Here is a 19,256-nt window from a genome sequence, read left to right on the forward strand (position 1 = left end):
GAGAGAGAAAGAGAGAGATGTCGCCCTGTAGGATACGTTCATGCTGTGCCCTTCCAGAATGTTCTGAATGTCTGTGCTTTATCCTTCTGTAATGTTCTGAGATTCTGTGCTGTGCCCTTCCAGAATGTTCTGAATGTCTGTGCTTTGTCCTTCTGTAATGTTCTGAGATTCTGTGCTGTGCCCTTCCAGAATGTTCTGAGAGTCTGTGCTGTGTCCTTCCAGAATGTTCTGAGAGTCTGTGCTGTGTCCATCCAGAATATTCTGAGAGTCTGTGCTGTGTCCTTCCAGAATGTTCTGAGAGTCTGTGCTGTGCCTGTGTGTGAGCCCAGAGTGTTAAGTTCTGAAATGAGCTAAGAGGAGGCAGTGGCTCCTTTTCTACGCTTTCCCAATCTCTCCCTCTTTCTCTCTCTGCTGTTCATTCACTCCCTTTAGGATGCCCAGGAGACCCCACACCACTCAGGATTAGCCTCCGATTACAACAAAATGCACAACTATCAAATCAAACTATTTGTCACATGCGCCGAATACAACAGGTGTAGACCTTACCGTGAAATGCTTACATACGAGCCCTTAACCTCTCTGGGCTAGGCGGGACGAATTCGTCACACCTACGCAACAGCCAGTCTAATCCAGTGGCGCGATTTTCAAATACCTTAAAAATCCTTTACAATGCCTTTACAAAAGGCTTTACAATGAAAGCAAAACATTAGATTATGTCAGCAGAGTACCAAGCCAGAAATAATCAGACACCCATTTTTCAAGCTAGCATATAATGTCACAAAAACCCAGAAGACAGCTAAATGCAGCACTAACCTTTGATGATCTTCATCAGATGACAACCCTAGGACATTATGTTATACAATACATGCATGTTTTGTTCAATCAAGTTCATATTTATATCAAAAACCAGCTTTTTACATTAGCATGTGACGTTCAGAACTAGCATACCCCCCACAAACTTCCGGGGAATTCGCTAACAATTTACTAAATTACTCACGATAAACGTTCACAAAAAGCATAACAATTATTTTAAGAATTATAGATACAGACCTCCTCTATGCACTCGATATGTCCGATTTTAAAATAGCTTTTTGGTGAAAGCACATTTTGCAATATTTTAAGTACATAGCCCATCCATCACGGGCTAGCTATTTAGACACCCGGCAAGTTTAGCACTCACCAATATCAGATTTACTATTATAAAAGTTTGATAACCTTTTGTTGTCTTCGTCAGAATGCACTCCCAGGACTGCTACTTCAATAACAAATGTTGGTTTGGTCCAAAATAATCCATCGTTATATCCGAATAGCAGCGTTTTGTTCGTGCGTCCCAGACACTATCTGAAAGGGTAAATAAGGGTCGTGCGCATGGCGCAATTCGTGACAAAAAAAATCTAAATATTCCATTACCGTACTTCGAAGCATGTCAACCGCTGTTTAAAATCCATTTTTATGCAATTTTTCTCGTAAAAAAGCGATAATATTCCGACCGGGAATGTCCATTTAGCTAAACAGAGGAAAGTAAACAAAGCTTTCGGTCGACGCGGGCACGAGCCTGAGTCTCACAGTACTGTAACCAGCCACTACCCAAACGCGCTACTTTTTTGCAGCCAGAGCCTGCAAAGCCACGATTCAGCTTTTTACCGCCTTCTGAGACCCTATGGCAGCCGTAGGAAGTGTCACGGGACAGCTAAGATCCTCACTCTTCAATAAACAGAGACAAGAAGAACGACACCTTGTCAGACAGGCCACTTCCTGCATGAAATCTTCTCAGGTTTTTGCCTGCCATATGAGTTCTGTTATACTCACAGACACCATTCAAACAGTTTTAGAAACTTTAGGGTGTTTTCTATCCAAAGCCAATAATTATATGCATATTCTAGTTACTGGGCAGGAGTAGTAACCAGATTAAATCGGGTACGTTTTTTATCCAGCCGTGTCAATACTGCCCCCTAGCCCTAACAGGTTAACCAACAATGCAGTTCAAGAAATAGAGTTAAGAAAATATTTTCGAAATAACATAAAAAAAAAAAAAGGAACACAATAAAATAACAAGGCTAAATACAGGGGGTACAGAGTCATTGTGCGGGGGTACAGGTTAGTCGAGGTAATTTGTAGATGTAGGTAGGGGTAAAGTGACTATGCATAGATAATAAACAGCGAGTAGCAGCAGTGTAAACACAAAGGGGATCAATGTAAGTAGTCTGGGTGGCCAGTAGTCCAGGTGGCCAGCAGTCTTATGACTTGAGGGTAGAAGCTGTTAAGGAGCCTTTTGGACCTAGACTTGGTGCTCCGATACCGCTTGCCGTGCGGTAGCAGAGAGAACAGTCTATGACTTGGGTGACTGGAATCTTTGACCATTTTTTGGGCCTTCCTCTGACACCGCCTAGTTATAGTTCCTGGATGGCAGGTAGCTTGGCCCCAGTGATGTACTGGGCCATACGCACTACCCTCTGTAGCGCCTTACGGTCAGATGCCGAGCAGTTGCCATACCAGCCGGTGATGCAACCGGTCAGGATGCTCTCGATGGTGCAGCTGTAGAACCTTTTGAGAATCTGGGGACCCATACCAAATCTTTTCAGTCTCCTGATGGGGAAAAGGTGTTGCCATGCCCTCTTCATGCCTGTCTTTGTGTGTTTGGACCATTTTGTATTTATTTATTTTTTATATCCCTTTTCTCCCCAATTTTCGTGATATCCAATTAGTAGTTACAGTCTTGTCCCATCACTGCAACTCCCGTACGGACTCGGGAGAGGCAGAGGTCGAGAGCCATGCATCCTCTGAAACACGACCCTGCCAAGCCGTACTGCTTCTTGAGAGACTGCCACACCAATGTGTCAGAGGAAACACCGTACAACTGGCGACCGTGTCAGCATGCATCAAATCAAATGTTATTAGTCACATGCTCCGAATACAACAGGTGTCGACCTTACCGTGAAATGCTTACTTACGAGCCCCAACCAACAGTGCAGTTTCAAAAAATACAGATAAGAATAAGAGATAAAAGTAACAAGTAATTAAAGAGCAGCAGTGAAATAACAATAGCGAGACTATATAGTGGGGGGTACCAATACGGAGTCAATGTGCGTGGGCACCGGTTATTTGAGGTAGTATGTACATGTAGGTAGAGTTTTTAAAGTGACTATGCATAGATGACAATAGAGAGTAGCAGTGGTGTAAAGAGGGGATGAGGGAGGGCACTACAAATAGTCTGGGTAGCCATTTGACTAGTTGTTCAGGAGTCTTATGACTTGAAGGTAGAAGCTGTTTAGAAGCCTCTTGGATCTAGACTTGGCGCTCCGGTACCGCTTGCCGTGCGGTAGCAGAGAGAACAGTCTATGACTAGGGTGGCTGAACTCTTTGACAATTTTTAGGACCTTCCTCTGACACCGCCTGGTATAGATGTCCTGGATGGCTGGAAGCTTGGCCCCAGTGATGTACTGGGCCGTTCGCACTACCCCCTGCCTTGCAGTCGGAGGCCAAGCAGTTGCCATACCAGGCAGTAATGCAACCAGTCAGGATGCTCTCGATGGTGCAGCTGTAGAACCTTTTGAGGACCCATGACAAATCTTTTCAGTCTCCTGAGGGGGAATAGGTTTTGTCATGCCCTCTTCACGACTGTCTTGGTGTGCTTGGACCATGTTAGTTTGTTGGTGATGTGGACACCAAGGAACTTGAAGCTCTCAACCTGCTCCACTGCAGCCCCGTCGATGAGAATGGGGGCGTGCTTGGTCCTCTTTTTCCTGTAGTCCAAGATCAGCTCCTTTTGTCTTGCTCACGTTGAGGGAAAGGTTGTTGTCTTGGCACCACATGGTCCAGGCCTCTGACCTCCTCCCTATAGGCTGTCTCATCGTTGATGGTGATCAGGCCTACCACTGTTGTGTTGTCAGCAAACTTAATGATGGTGTTGGAGTCGTGGGTGAACAGGGAGTACAGATGGGGACTGAGCATGCACCCCTGAGGGGTCCGCATCTTGGGCACTCGCATGTGTGTCAGGGTTGTTCTCAATTCAGAATTTAATTGAGAATGCCTCATAAATTATTATTATAATATTTTTTTTTCACCTTTATTTAACCAGGTAAGCTAGTTGAGGACAAGTTCTCATTTACAACTGCGACCTGGCCAAGATAAAGCAAAGCAGTGCGGCACAAACAACAACACAGAGTTACACATGGAATAAACAAGCGTACAGTCAATAACACAGTAGGAAAAAAAAGTCTATATACAGTGTGTGCAAATGGAGTGAGGAGGTAAGGCAATAAATAGGCCATAGTAGCGAAGTAATTACAATTTAGCAGATTAACACTGGAGTGATAGATGAGCAGATGATATGCAAGTAGAAATACTGGTGTGCAAAAGAGCAGAAAAGTAAATAAAAACAATATGGGGATGAGGTAGGTACATTGGATGGGCTAGTTACAGGTGGGCTATGTACAGCTGCAGCGATCGGTTAGCTGCTCAGATAGCTGATGTTTAAAGCTAGGGAGGGAAATATAAGTCTCCAGCTTCAGCGGTTTTTGCAATTTATTCCAGTCATTGGCAGCAGAGAACTGGAAGGCGGCCAAAGCAGGTGTTGGCTTTGGGGATGACCAGTGAGATGTACCTGCTGGAGCATGTGCTACGGGTGGGTGTTGTTATCGTGACCAGTGAGCTGAGATAACGCAGAGCTTTACCTAGCACAGACTTATAGATGACCTGGAGCCAGTGGGTCTGGCGACGAATATGTAGCGAGGGCCAGCTGACTAGAGCATACATGTCGCAGGGGTGGGTGGCATAAGGGGCTTTGGTGACAAAATGGATGGCACTGTGATAGACTGCATCCAGTTTGCTGAGTAGAGTATTGGAAGCTGTTTTGTAAATGACATCGCCGAAGTCGAGGATCGGTAGGATAGTCAGTTTTACGAGGGTATGTTTGGAGGCGTGAGTGAAGGAGGCTTTGTTGCGAAATAGGAAGCCGATTCTAGATTTAATTTTGGATTGGAGATGTTTAATATGAGTCTGGAAGGAGAGTTTGCAGTCTAGCCACACACTTAGGTAAATTCAATTTTTGAATTTGAACTGAGGTAGTTAAACAGGATACAGAATTGCGAATTTGAATTAAAGGAAATGTTATTGTATTCAGTGAAATTCTACTACCTCTTCTATTCTATATTAGGTGTAGTCTATGTACACCCGAGTGGCGCAGCTGTCTAAGGCACTGCATCTCAGTGCTAGATGCGTCACTACAGACCCTGGTTTGATTCCAGGCTGTATCACAACCGGCCATGATTGGGAGTCCCATAGGGCGTCGCACAATTGGCCCAGCATCGTTAGGGTTTGGCCGGGGTATGCCGTCATTGTAAATATCAATATGTTCTTAAATGACTTGCCTAGTTAATAAAATATACACTGAGCACCCCCTTTTGCCCTCAGAATAGCCTCAATTTGTCAGGGAATGGACTCTACAAGGTGTCAAAACCGTTCCTCAGGGATGCTGGCCCATGTTGACTTCAATGCTCCCCACAGTTATGTCAAGTTGGCTGGATGTCCTTTGAGTGGTGGACCATTCTTGATACACATGGGAAACTGTTGAGCGTGAAAAACCCAGCAGTGTTTCGGTTCTTGACACAAACCAGTGCGCCTAGCACCTACTACCATACTCCGCTCAAAGGCACTTTGGCACACACACAATCCATGTCTCAGTTGTCTGAAGGCTTAAAAATCCTTCTTTAACCTGTCTCATTGGATTTAACAAGTGACATCAATAATGTGTCGTAGCTTTCACCTGGATTAATCTGGTCAGTCTGTCATGGACAGAGCAGGTGTTCTTAATGTTTTGTACATCCTTTACATAAAACATCAAACATGTAATTATATTGAATTGCACTGAATTACATTCTACTTCCTGTTACTCAAATTCACATTGATTCAATTTGATTTTCAACTCATCAGTTGAATGGGAGTCAATTCCCAGATTCAGAATTGAGCACAATCCTGGTGTGTGTGGTGCGTGAGTTGTTGATGGGGTAGTCAGTGAATTGACGAGAAGGCGTCCACAGTCTCTGTTTCTCCATCTGTGTAAAAGTGACTGACAGCCTGTCAGTATGGGCCTCTAAGGACCAAACATTATCAGAGAGAGGAGGGAAGGAAAGAAGGGGAGAAAGGGGAGGAGCTTATCATGTCCTAATTCATTAACTCCTGTGTTTTATCACCGCGTGACCAGCTTTAAGATGAGTGACCAGCTTTAAGATGAGTGACCAGCTTTAAGATGAATGACCAGCTTTAAGATGAGTGACCAGCTTTAAGATGAGTGACCAGCTTTAAGATGAGTGACCAGCTTTAAGATGAGTCCCTGGTGTCATAAACCGTTATTGTTATTGTCAGGGTCAGGAGCAGCCCAGCCACAGTGAAGGAGGGTTGAGTTAAATCATTCCCCCATCCTATATTGTGACTGGCTGTATCTACGAACCCTCTCGTCTGGCCAATGTTGTGCTGCCCTAGTATGAGACCTCTGTGTGTTAACAATAATTGACATATCTGTGCTTCCTCTCTACATGGTCACGTCTCATTCTGTTATTGAATGTTCCCCTCCCTAACCACATTCACACCCTCTATAATAGTCAACATCCTGTTCTCTCTATGGCGATGGAGGAGTGATCGCCCCTCTCTACTCTATATCAGCCAGTCATGCTTCTGGATGAGGCCTGTGTTTATCTCTAACTTCCTACTGAGATAGCCCCTCAAGGAGCCATTTCCCCTGTAAGAGATGGTCAGATAGGGCCAACGTTATTAAAGTCTAGTGTGAATACTTTAGAAATGCATTCTCCTTTCCTTTTCCCCAAGCGTGGGTTGAAGTGCCCAGTGACTCTTGGGCTCCCCCATGTGGTGTGACTGTGTACCACAAGGCAGAGCTACAGAATGTGTTCCATGTAGTGGTGTGTCACTGAGCTGTATATGGAGGCTGTTGCAAGGGAGATTTATGGCCAGAATATAGGCCACAGACATAGTAAATGATTCACTCCTATGTTGTAGAATGATGGCTGTAACATGTGATCAGAGGCCAAGGCTGTTTCTCTCTTACACACACACGCACACACACTCCTGTGAATACATTTCCTCCTCCCATACTTTAAAAAAAATGCTTCATTTCCTCTAATGCGTTTTCTTTGTTATATGTATGCTTACCAGTTAAAAAGTGGTTTTATGAATATATTACAATCAGAGAAGACTTCTGTTTTTATGAGTACAATAACACAAAACAAATAAATATGCGTAATTGTCAAGCCTCTTCAAATCTCCTGTCAGTTGCTGTGGGTCCTGGAGGGGTCATGCTATCTGTTGGTATGCAGGATTGACTAAGTGGGGCGTCTTTAGGAAAACCAATTTTCCACATTCAATCTTCCTGCAGATGACTCCTTTCATGACAATGAAGGCATCCGAGAGCCCAGCACTGTAGAGTGCATCTGGATATGAATAAGGGGTTATGCAAGCATGCAGTAACAGTAGCTACATATCCGTTTGTAAGAGAAAGTGTGATTTCGGTGTCAGTGAATATTGCAGTATGCATTTACACTACATGACCCCAAGTATGTGGACACCTGCTTGTCTCATTCCAAAATCATGGTCATTAATATGGAGTTGGTCCCCACTTTGCGGCTATAACATCCTCCACTATTCGGGGAAGGCTTTCCACTAGATGTTGGAACATTGCTGCGGGGACTTGCTTCCATTCAGCCACAAGAGCATTAGTGAGGTCAGGCACTGATGTTGGGTGATTAGGCCTGGCTCGCAGTCGGCGTTCCAATTCATCCCAAAGGTGTTCAGTGGGGTTGAAGTGCAGGCCAGTCAAGTTCTTCCATACCGATCTCAACAAACCATTTCTTTATGGACCTCGCTTTGTGCACAGGAGCGTTGTCCTGCTGAAACAGGAAAGTGCCTTCCCCAAACTGTTGCCACAAAGTTGGAAGCACAAAATCCTCTAGGATGTCATTTTATGCTGTAGCTTTAAGATTTCCCTTCACTGGAACTAAGGGACCTAGCCCGAACCATGAAAACAGCCCCAGACCATTATTCCTCATCCACCAAACTTTAAGTTGGCACTATGTATTTGTGCAGGTAGCGTTCTCCTGGCATCTGCCAAACCCAGATTCACCCGTCGGACTGCCAGATGGTGAAGCGTAATTCATCACCCAAGAAAACGTGCTTCCAGAGTCCAACAGCTGCGAGCTTTACACCACTCAAGCTGAAGCTTGGCATTGCACATGGTGATCTTAGGCTTGTGTGCTGCTGCTCGGCCATGGAAACCCATTTCATGAAGCTCCCGACGAACAGTTCTTGTGCTGACGTTGCTTCCAGATGCAGTTTGGTACTCGGTAGTGAGTGTTGCAGCCAAGGACAGACGATTTCTACGTGCTTCAGCACTCGGCGGTCCCCTTCTGTGAGCTTTTGTGGCCAACCACTTCGCAGCTGAGCCGTTGTTGCTTCAGTAAGGCCATTCTACTGCCAATGTTTGTCTATGGAGATTGCATGGCTGTGTGCTCGATTTTATACACCTGTCAACAACGGGTTTGGCTGAAATAGCCGAATCCACTCATTTGAAGGGGTGTCCATATACTTTTGTATATGCAGTATAGTGTATTTAGGCTACAGTATGTGTGCTTTCATGGGTGTGAAATGCATGCTGGCATGCGTGTGTGCGTGGGTCTGAATGTATGTGTACAGTACAGTATGTGTAAGTGTTAGTTGCTGAGCACCCTTTCTAACGGCTGACCTGTTGTTCTCTCCTCCGGCCTGTTGGGGGTAGTGTTCCTGAGGACCCATAAGAGTATGGAGTCTGTGGATCCTCAGTTCACCATGAGGAGGAAGATGGAACAGCTGAGAGAAGAGCTGGAGCTGATGGAACAACTCAGAGAGGTGAGAGCTTCTCTGTCAATTTCTTTCTCACCCTCACTCTCGTCTGGAAGTCAACTCCCCATCCAGGAGCATTATGTCCTCGGTTTGTGCATGTGTTAACTTCTCTAGGGTAGGGAGGGGGCAGTATTTTGATGTCCGGATGAAAGGCATGCCCAAATTAAACTGCCTTCTATTCAGGCTCAGAAGGTAGGATATGCATGTTATTAGTAGATTTGGATAGAAAACACTCTGAAGTTTCTAAAACTGTTTGAATGATGTCTGTGAGTATAACAGAACTCACATGGCAGGCAAAAACCTGAGAAAAATCCAACCAGGAAGTGTGGAAATCTGAGGCTTGTAGTTTTTCCAAGTGATTCCCTATCCAGTACACAGTGACTTAGGGTTCATTTTGCACTTCCTAAGGCTTCCACTAGATGTCAACAGTCTTTAGAACATTGTTACATGCTTCTACTGTGAATATGGAGCGAACAAGAGGGCGAACAAGAGGGCGCCGTCCACATTTTGCCCTCTTCAGGCACTTTGTTCCTTTTTTTTTTTATATAGTCAGATGAGTGAGGAAATGACATGAGCTCAGAGGCGCGTGCTCATGTGAGTGTGAGCTGTGTTCCTTTTCTTTTCTGAAGACATTGGAATTGTCCGGTTGGAATATTACTGAAGATTTATGTTAAAAACATCCTAAAGGTTGATGCTATACATCGTTTGACATATTTCTACGAATGTAAATATAACTTTTTTTGACTTTTCGTCGTGACATTTTCACGCGCTTCCTGCATTTGGAGTAGTGGACTGAACACGCAAACAAAAAGGAGGTATTTGGACATAAATTATGGACTTTATCGAACAAAACAAACATTTATTGTGGACCTGGGATTCCTGGGAGTGCATTCTGATGAAGATCATCAAAGGTAAGTGAATATTTATAATATTATTTCTGAGTTTTATTGACTCCACAAACAAAATGGCGGGTTTGGTTTCGTGTCTCAACACTGTACTCAGATTATTACAAAGTGTGCTTTCGCTGTAAAGTTTTTTTTTTAAATCTGACACAGCGGTTTCATTAAGGAGAGTGTATCTATAATTCTTTGAATTACAGTTTAATATTTTATCAACGTTTATGATGAGTATTTCTGTAAATTGATGTGCTCATTCACCGGATGTTTTGGGAGCAAAACATTTCTGAACTACACGCCAATGTAAAATGGGGTTTTTGGATATAAATATGAACTTTATCGAGCAAAACATACATGTATTGTGTAACATGAAGTCCTATGAGTGCCATCTGATGAAGATCATCAAAGGGTAGTGATTAATTTTAGCTGTATTTCTGGTTTTTGTGATGCCTCTCCTTGCTTGGAAAATGGCTGTGTGGTTTTTCTTGTCAAGGTGATGTCCTAACATAATCTAATGCTATGCTGTCACCGTAAAGACTTTTTGAAATCGGACAATGTGGTTGGATTAACGAGAAGATTATCTTTAAAATGGAGTAAAATACTTGTATGTGTGAGAAATTTGAATTATGAGATTTTTGTTGTTTTGAATTTGGCACCCTGCTATTTCACTGGCTGTTGAATAGTGTGTCCCGCAGGTGGGACGGTCACGTCCCACATACCCCAGAGAGGTTTTAAGGTGTATGTTTTGACCCCTCTTACCCCTCCTGTCTCCCCTCAGAGTATAGAGAGCAGACTGAAGCTGGCTCTTCCTGAAGACCTTGGCTCCTCCCTCATGGACGGGGTGGTGCTCTGCCATCTGGCCAATCACATTCGCCCACGCTCCGTGGCCAGCATCCATGTGCCCTCGTCCGCTGTGGTACGTCTGGGGGTCAATGAGGTGTTGAAGAGGGATAAGTAGGTATGGGTGATTCTTTGTGTGATAGACAGTTTCTGTCTGTCCTGAGCTATGTGTTCTATGTGTGACCCCATAGCCCAAACTCAGCATGGCCAAGTGTCGGAGGAACGTGGAGAACTTCCTGGATGCCTGTAGGAAGATGGGCGTTCCCGAGGTGAGACACTCCTGTCTGTTAGATAGTGGCACCTCATTGATCCTGAATCAGCCACTCTATTTCAGATTCACCTGTTAGAGTTAGGATTTGACTGAAGGAAACTGATCCTTGATCTGTTAAGTTTGAATAAATGCTACAGTGCATCATTGGGGTTGGAATCTAGTTGTGGGTGGGCTGATTAGGGATCAGTGAAGCAAACAGCCTGTAGAGGACACAGATACTATGCACACTAAAATGGAGCGTCAGAAAGGGCTAGATGCTAGTGCTGGGATGAAACTAGACCATTTGACAAGTCTACAACTTCTTTAGTTTATACAGTAATACAGTTAGTTCTAGGATATGTATTTGACATTGAGACCAAACCCATTTTATAATCATCACCTTAAAGCAATCTGCCCGGTCAGAGCACAGAGTTTGATCCCAGAACTGGCACATCTAGTCAATCACCTTCCCACCTCCCACTACCTCCTCTGAAAGAGAGAGAGAAAGTTATGACACAAGCATTAGAGCTGCATCATCATCATCATTACACTGGACTATACTGTCATCACGGCTTTGGGCTTCCTCTATGCTGTACCAAATGACCAGTGGTACACTTTTAAACTTTAATCCGGGTCTTGCCTGTTTCTGACCCCAGGAGCTGGTGAGCGCTCATGTCATTTACTTGACTAAAACATTTTGTGTGTGTATGGGTTGGTAACAAAGGACTTGGCGACTGCACTTCCTGATTTGACAAAACACCCAGAATCAAACCACACCCCGAAACCAATTCACGTTTGAATTCAGTCATGGCCGCTAGAATTTCTTAATGAGTGTTCACAGGTGTGAAGAGTTAGCCAAATTATTTTGCCAATTAGCTTCAGCCAGCTGGTGTGCAACCGTGGCAAAGTTGTTTTGACTTTGGATAGCCTTGGATAGCCTATCTCTAAGGATAGTTAGGGACCATCAATAAATACACAATGTAAATGGGGGAATATTTTCATGTTGGACATCTTTTAGTTGTCTCATCGAATGCTTTCAATATTTGTATACCACTTTTTACAATTTATAGTTGGTTTGAGGTTTAAGTCATTGAAATTTGGAGCTATTGACCTTTTAAAAATATTGTCCCAAGTACATTGTGTAATTTACTGATGGTCCCTAACTAGCCCCATAGGGATACTGAATGTCAAACCAAATTGACCATCAGGGCATTAAGATCGGTCTTGTGCAGCTGCGCTCAGAATTGATGATTACTTGGGTGCTGTGGGCAGGATTAAAATAAACCGAACCCACAGACAACTGTTACAGTATCCTTCATTCCGTGACATACGATTGTTTCCTATCATCTTTATAACCAACATTATCCTGTTTACACTTTGTAGTCAATTTTGACACTAGAATAAATGTTTTTGACTCCTATCAATGCCACATAGGCCATTTTCAAAACGATAACTTTCTTTTTAGGGGCAATCGCTCTTTAATAAGTGTGCTTGTGTGTGAGTATCAAATTGGCCCAGTGACCCTGGCTCCTCGTTGCTATGTGATTGCTCCTTTTTGTAAATATATTCAGTAGTTATGACCACTATTTCTGTCGCCCAGTGATTACACATACAGTAGCAGTGGGACTCATTATTTGGTCATACGCTAGTATAGTAAGCACAGCTGTGATTGTGTTTAGAGGATTCTCTCTTCACTCAATGAGCCTGGTCGAAACCTCACACTACAAAAGTTGCCTTTCAGTCACTGTGTTTGAGTAGCCTGATGGGACTGTACATTAGAATGCAAAGTATCACCATTACCAACAGTGAGACTGTCTGAGACCTCTTGGCTGCTTCCTTAGACCTCCTGCTTGCTTGCTGTTGCTAGTCTGGTTTTGCTTGTGTAACCTGGCCCTAGCCAACTTGTAATCCTACTGCTTGCTGGCTGAAATGTCGCTGCCTCACCGAAACAGGTGTTTTATGCTGGGTTGAAAGCTAATGCTAGCAAATGCAAGTGAAGGTGTAGCTGGAAAACACCAACCGCACCCTCATTGCTCCTAACGCTCCACACCACAGCATGGCCTGCTTTCTGAAAGAGAGACAGAGTTCAGTCTCAGTTTGATCAAATTTGTAAGTCACATACTCTCTCTCAAAAAGCAGCCCTGCACATTGCCCTGGTAACCCACGCCTGCGCAGCCCTGCACAAAAAACACACACCTTGACCCCTGACCTTGGTTCCCACTGGTTAACATCCTGCTTTGTTTCTCTCTGTTCTGTTTTCCTGCCGGACCACCCTCTATCTCCCTTCTCTTCTTCTCCCCTGAATCCCCTCCCCTTATTTCTCTTTTCTTGGCACTCCCTTCCCATTTTCTTCCTCTTCTTTGTTCTGGTATTTTTTCTCCTATGTGTTGTTCTTCCCCCCCCATTATTCTCCTCCACTTCTATCTGGCTGTATTTCTCTTCTTCATCCACAAAATTCTTTGATGTTCCTATGTGAGCCCCTTCCTTTCTATCTGTATCATTCTCTTCCCCCCATTCTCCATTCATCCCTTCAACTTATTTTCCTTTTTTCCAATCCTTCTCCCTTCACCTTCATTTACATTGTATGTTACCTCCTCCGCTCCTCTTTGGGGCCTCAGTCGTCCCTCTGCTCAGCATATGACATCATCCAGTGTCACCTGCGGCCGATCCGTGTCACCGTGTGCGCCCTGGTCGCCATGGAGACCCCCACAGAGGGGAGGAACTCAGACAGACAGGGGGAGGACCCGAGTCCAAACCCAAGCCCTGCCCCAGAGGTGTCTACACAGGTCGCCTTGGCTCCGTCTCCCGCCTGGCAACCCTGGGACCTGATTGGCTCGAGCCTAGTACATGTGTTCTGTCTCCTCCTGCTGTTTGTGGCCTATAGCTGGAGCGAGCTGACGTAATGCCACCTGTCAATCTCCTGTCAAAGCCCCCCCCTCCAGCATGTGCCAATACATCTCCGTTCGCAATCCTCCTCCTCTTTTTCTTCAACCTCGTTTCTGTGCTCTTCTCCTCTGTCCAGAGAAAACTGCTGACTCACACACATAGTGTGTCTCTCATACACACTTTTATTCATGCACACATTGCAGATGCGCACCAATAAACTCCAATAAATACCAACTCACAACCTCACACACATGCATTCATATACTGTCCCCATCAATACTGCACATTCCAACTGTTGAAAGAATCCTGGAGCTTGTACACAAGGGGTTTACCGGAAGACTCTCTACAACTCTTTGGCCAATGTGTCAAATCAAGCCTATCATGTTGGACTCTTGGCTTTATTAATGCCCTCTGGGGTCACAGACCTGTTGTATGGGGTCATACATTGTCTCTTGGTTCCATACAGCCTGTCTAGTTTGGGTCCAGGTAAGCACAGAGCATTAATAGGGTTCCTCTATCAAGCTGGATCTTGCCGCTTTTTTGTCGCATTGGTCTCTCTCTTCAAACCACATCAAATACAGGTACAATACTGTCTGTTCAAAGGAAATAGTAAAGCTCAATAGTGATGCCATCTGTTACACAAAGACACAACAAACAGTGTATAGGTTTGGACCTAATAAACACACTACTTATTACTAGATTGTAAAATGTCACTACAGAACACTGTCACTAAATAAAGTTAAATAATCACGTCACTACTGCACATCTTTACCCGACCATCTACAGGTAACTGCCAAAATAATGGAAACGCTTGAGTAAATGATAGATACAAAATATATTGAAAGCAGATGCTACCACACAGGTGTGGTTCCTGAGTTAATGAAGCAATTAACATCCCATAGGGTCATGTATAAAAAGGCTAGGCAGGCAATTATTTTGGCTACTATGGCGATGTCCCCATAGGATGACAGGGCACGAGTGATCACTGAGTGGTTTGATTAGCATGAAAACAATGTAAACCATATGCCATGGCCATCTCACTCCCCATATCTCAATCCAATTTAACACGTATGGGAGATTCTGGAGCGGCGCCTGAGACAGCGTTTTCCACCATCATCAACAAAACACCAAATTATGACGTTTTTTTGTGGAAGAAGGGTGTCGCATCCCTCCAATAGAGTTCCAGACAGTTGTAGAATCTATGCCAAGGTGCATCAAAGTTGTTCTGGCTCGTGATGGTCCAACACCCTATTAAGACCCTTTATATTGGGGTTTCCTTTATTTTGGAAGTTACCTGTACATAACTTTCATATTGCTATAGTTGATTTACCCTGGGGGAGTTACATGACTACAGTATGTAGAAGTTTTGGGCCGACTATTGTATTATTGTCGTGGTTCAGACGGTAGACTTATTTTCTTACTTTAAAACCTCATGAAGATACATTGGATGGAAGTTTATTTTACCCAGCGACTGCAATTGTTACGCCATTATACTATTAGTTCTGTGTGTTTTAACTCAGCCATTGCTGTGAGGCTTTATAATGACTTGTATATCTGATGGTGTGAATGGAACTGGTAATAAATGTACAGTTACCACCTCTCCTATTTTGTGTTGCTATTCTCTGAAGGATGATGATGCTGTTCAGATTCTTCATAATGGTTATCCAACATACTCCTACACACACCTGTACTGTCTATGTTCCCTCATCACCATCGTTGCATTGAGAGGTCTTGATTTACTTATGTTTTGTCTGTCTCCCTATTTCTGTCCCACTCATTCCCGATCTCCTCCCCCCCACTCTCTCTGTTTGTCTCTTCTTTCTCTTCTCTGTGGAACCTCAACAGGATAAGCTGTGTCTGCCTCATCACATACTAGAGGAGAAGGGTATGATAAAGGTGAGCATGACAGTCCAGGCGCTGGTGGATGAGACTTCAACCAAGCAGGCTCTCTTCACGTGAGAGGGAAGAAGACCAGCACACCAACATAGACACACCACTTTGTCAAAGTGAACCAACACAAGTTGCCATTATGCCTTTTCCAAAGGACTGTAGCCTATATCTCAGTCTTCCTTTCATGATTCTTACAACCAGGGTTTGAAGTTACACATTGATGCGTGGGGTGCCCTGACATTCAAAGATGACAGGGGTGTCCACATTGATGGCTTTTCATTCTTACGAGAGCATCCAGCAGCCTTGGACACTCCTGTAGCTTGAACCCTGCCTACAACAGCTTCTAGAATGCTGCACCGTGTATGTTTGACTATGCATTTCACCCCTCTATTCCTAAGGCCAGGTATATCACCCTCAGTATTGAGAATAAACACCAGACACTCTAGCGTAGCGGTCTCTCTGCTACAGCTTCCCTATTTCAAGATATTTACAATGAAAGTGACTGAGAGTATACTTTTAAAAGAATCCCCCAAATATTTCACTAATAGGTAATATATTTTAGGTTTAGTTCTGTATATTGTATTATGTTTTACTTTAAATGGATCTCTCACCACCTCTGTAGGGGTTGAAGTATTGTCTTAACATTATGGGAACATTGTGTTTTGGTTGTTGAATCAGGAGTGGTTGTGGGTATGTAACTCAGGGTAGGTGTGGGCTTACTACACTGTCATGCTTCATTCCGTAGCCTGCTTCTCAGTCTATGGTATTACCCTAACATTGTGTGTGTGCCTGACTGCATGTGTGTGTGTGTCAAAGCGAGTGACAGGAGTCATAGTTAGCCAGAATGAAAAAGAGGGTTTGCATGCCCTAGTACATTGTATACTGCTAAATAACCTCTAGAAGCGTGGGGTGATGCTGACCATGCTAGGTGGTCATGTAGGACCTACAATGTTAGCATTTAAAAGTAACTGATACATTCACTGATTTAGAGACTGTTAGCAGTATCTGAAGAGTTGATGCTTGAGTGCCCAATATCCCACTACTACACAAAACAGCAGAACACTCCAAAATAAGAATACTAAGTGTGTGTGAGTGAGCAATGGTGTTGGGATTTTTATTGTACAGATATGCATTTTATACAGCTTGGTATCCAAAGCATAAGCTTTAGCAGTAAAAACAAACAATGTTTCACTGGATAGATTTGACAGTTGCCAAAACTAAACTGTTTTTTCAGAGCACTTATGAGACAGCAATTCATTAAAGCTAGAATCCTTAATTGAAACAATGTCAGAAGACACCCCGACTTTGTTTTGGTAAAAAGCTGAGGGATGGGCCTGAATAAATGTAACCACTCTCAAATTCATAGACAGCTATGAATGCAAGGTCTGACCATACATGATATAAAAATTTGTTTTAACCATGTTTTGAGGCTATACTGTGTTTGTTTACATTGACATTGTTTACAAACATTGGGTGTAAAACAAGTTTTTATTCTGGGTTCCGATGGGGTACGACAGTTTAACTAAGCTTGAGGCATTTATAAATTAGATTCAAGAATCAAATGGGTATATCATTAATTTATAAGTCCAAAAATGGATGTAGCAACTAATGATTCCAGCTTTAATGTTTTTGAATATATGGTTTGTACTATTCCAATGATCTAAATGTCTTTAGACGTATGGTACAGTGAGGGGAAAATGTATTTGATCCCCTGCTGATTTTGTACGTTTGCCCACTGACAAAGAAATGATCAGTCTATAATTTTAATGGTAGGTTTATTTGAACAGTGAGAGACAGAATAACAACAAAAAATCCAGAAAAACACGTCAAAAATGTTATAAATTGATTTGCATTTTAATGAGGGAAATAAGTATTTGACCCCCTCTCAATCAGAAAGATTTCTGGCTCCCAGGTGTCTTTTATACAGGTAACAAACTGAGATTAGGAGCATACTCTTAAAGGGAGTGCTCCTAATCTCAATGTGTTACCTGTATAAAAGACACCTGTCCACAGAAGCAATCAATCAATCAGATTCCAAACTCTCCACCATGGCCAAGACCAAAGAGCTATCCAAGGATGTCAGGGACAAGATTGTAGACCTACACAAGGCTGGAATGGGCTACAAGACCATCGCCAAGCAGCTTGGTGAGACGGTGACAACAGTTGGTGCGATTATTCGCAAATGGAAGAAACACAAAATAACTGTCAATCTCCCTCGGCCTGGGGCTCCATGCAAGATCTCACCCTGTGGAGTTGCAATGATCATGAGAACGGTGAGGAATCAGCCCAGAACTACACGGGAGGATCTTGTTAATGATCTCAAGGCAGCTGGGACCATAGTCACCAAGAAAACAATTGGTAACACACTACACCGTGAAGGACTGAAATCCTGCAGCACCCACAAGATCCCCCTGCTCAAGAAAGCACATATACATGCCTGTCTGAAGTTTGCCAATGAACATCTGAATGATTCAGAGGACAACTGGGTGAAAGCGTTGTGGTCAGATGAGACCAAAATGGAGCTCTTTGGCATCAACTCAACTCGCCGTGTTTGGAGGAGTAGGAATGCTGCCTATGACCCCAAGAACACCATCCCCACCGTCAAACATGGAGGTGGAAACATTATGCTTTGGGGGTGTTTTTCTGCTAAGGGGACAGGACAACTTCACCGCATCAAAGGGACGATGGACGGGGCCATGTACCGTCAAATCTTAGGTGAGAACCTCCTTCCCTCAGCCAGGGCATTGAAAATGGGTCGTGAATGGGTATTCCAGCATGACAATGACCCAAAACACACGGCCAAGGCAACAAAGGAGTGGCTCAAGAAGAAGCACATTAAGGTCCTGGAGTGGCCTAGCCAGTCTCCAGACCTTAATCCCATAGAAAATCTGTGGAGGGAGCTGAAGGTTCGAGTTGCCAAACATCAGCCTCAAAACCTTAATGACTTGGAGAAGATCTGCAAAGAGGAGTGGGACAAAATCCCTCCTGAGATGTGTGCAAACCTGGTGGCCAACTACAAGAAACATCTGACCTCTGTGATTGCCAACAAGGGTTTTGCCACCAAGTACTAAGTCATGTTTTGCAGAGGGGTCAAATACTTATTTCCCTCATTAAAATGCAAATCAATTTATAACATTTTTGATGTGTATTTTTTAATTTTTTGATGTTGTTATTCTGTCTCTCACTGTTCAAATAAACCTACCATTAAAATTAGACTGATAATTTCTTTGTCAGTGGGCAAACGTACAAAAGCAGCAGGGGATCAAATACTTTTTTCCCTCACTGTAAATGTTATGAGAAGTAGTGACGTGAAGTGTCAATATGATGGTTCGTGCAAGTGGGTTTTGTATTTAGAAAGTATTGTAGTAGTATATTTCTTACTTTATGGGGCGACCCGACCAAATTCACATATAAATGTGAGGTATAGCTCTGTTATTCTCATCGATAGGTAGATCAGTTCCATCTACGCTATTTCTATGCATCCCGTTCTTATATCGTTACCTTTCGGTTTTGTACACCAGCTTCAAACAGCTGAAAATACAATCGTTATGGAAAATATTTCACAGCGGTTTAGAAGGTACAATGATTATCTACGCTATACTTGCTTG

The 19,256-nt window shown here is 43.5% G+C and overlaps 1 protein-coding gene across 1 annotated transcript in view; it reads left to right on the plus strand.

Moving 5' to 3' along the window:
* Nucleotides 1-15,358, plus strand: part of LOC106582244 (leucine-rich repeat and calponin homology domain-containing protein 1) — a 100,426-nt gene extending 85,068 nt beyond the window's left edge. Inside the window, exons 17-20 of the mRNA XM_082966899.1 lie at nucleotides 8,783-8,892; nucleotides 10,561-10,698; nucleotides 10,814-10,891; nucleotides 13,491-15,358. Coding sequence (XP_082823025.1) covers nucleotides 8,783-8,892; nucleotides 10,561-10,698; nucleotides 10,814-10,891; nucleotides 13,491-13,775 — 611 coding nt within the window. The 3' untranslated portion in view covers nucleotides 13,776-15,358. The remainder of the gene's footprint in view (nucleotides 1-8,782; nucleotides 8,893-10,560; nucleotides 10,699-10,813; nucleotides 10,892-13,490) is intronic.
* Nucleotides 15,359-19,256: the final 3,898 nt, after the last annotated feature.

Source organism: Salmo salar, chromosome 21, assembly GCF_965601325.2.
Source record: "Salmo salar chromosome 21, fSalSal1, whole genome shotgun sequence".
Classification (NCBI taxonomy): domain Eukaryota; kingdom Metazoa; phylum Chordata; class Actinopteri; order Salmoniformes; family Salmonidae; genus Salmo; species Salmo salar.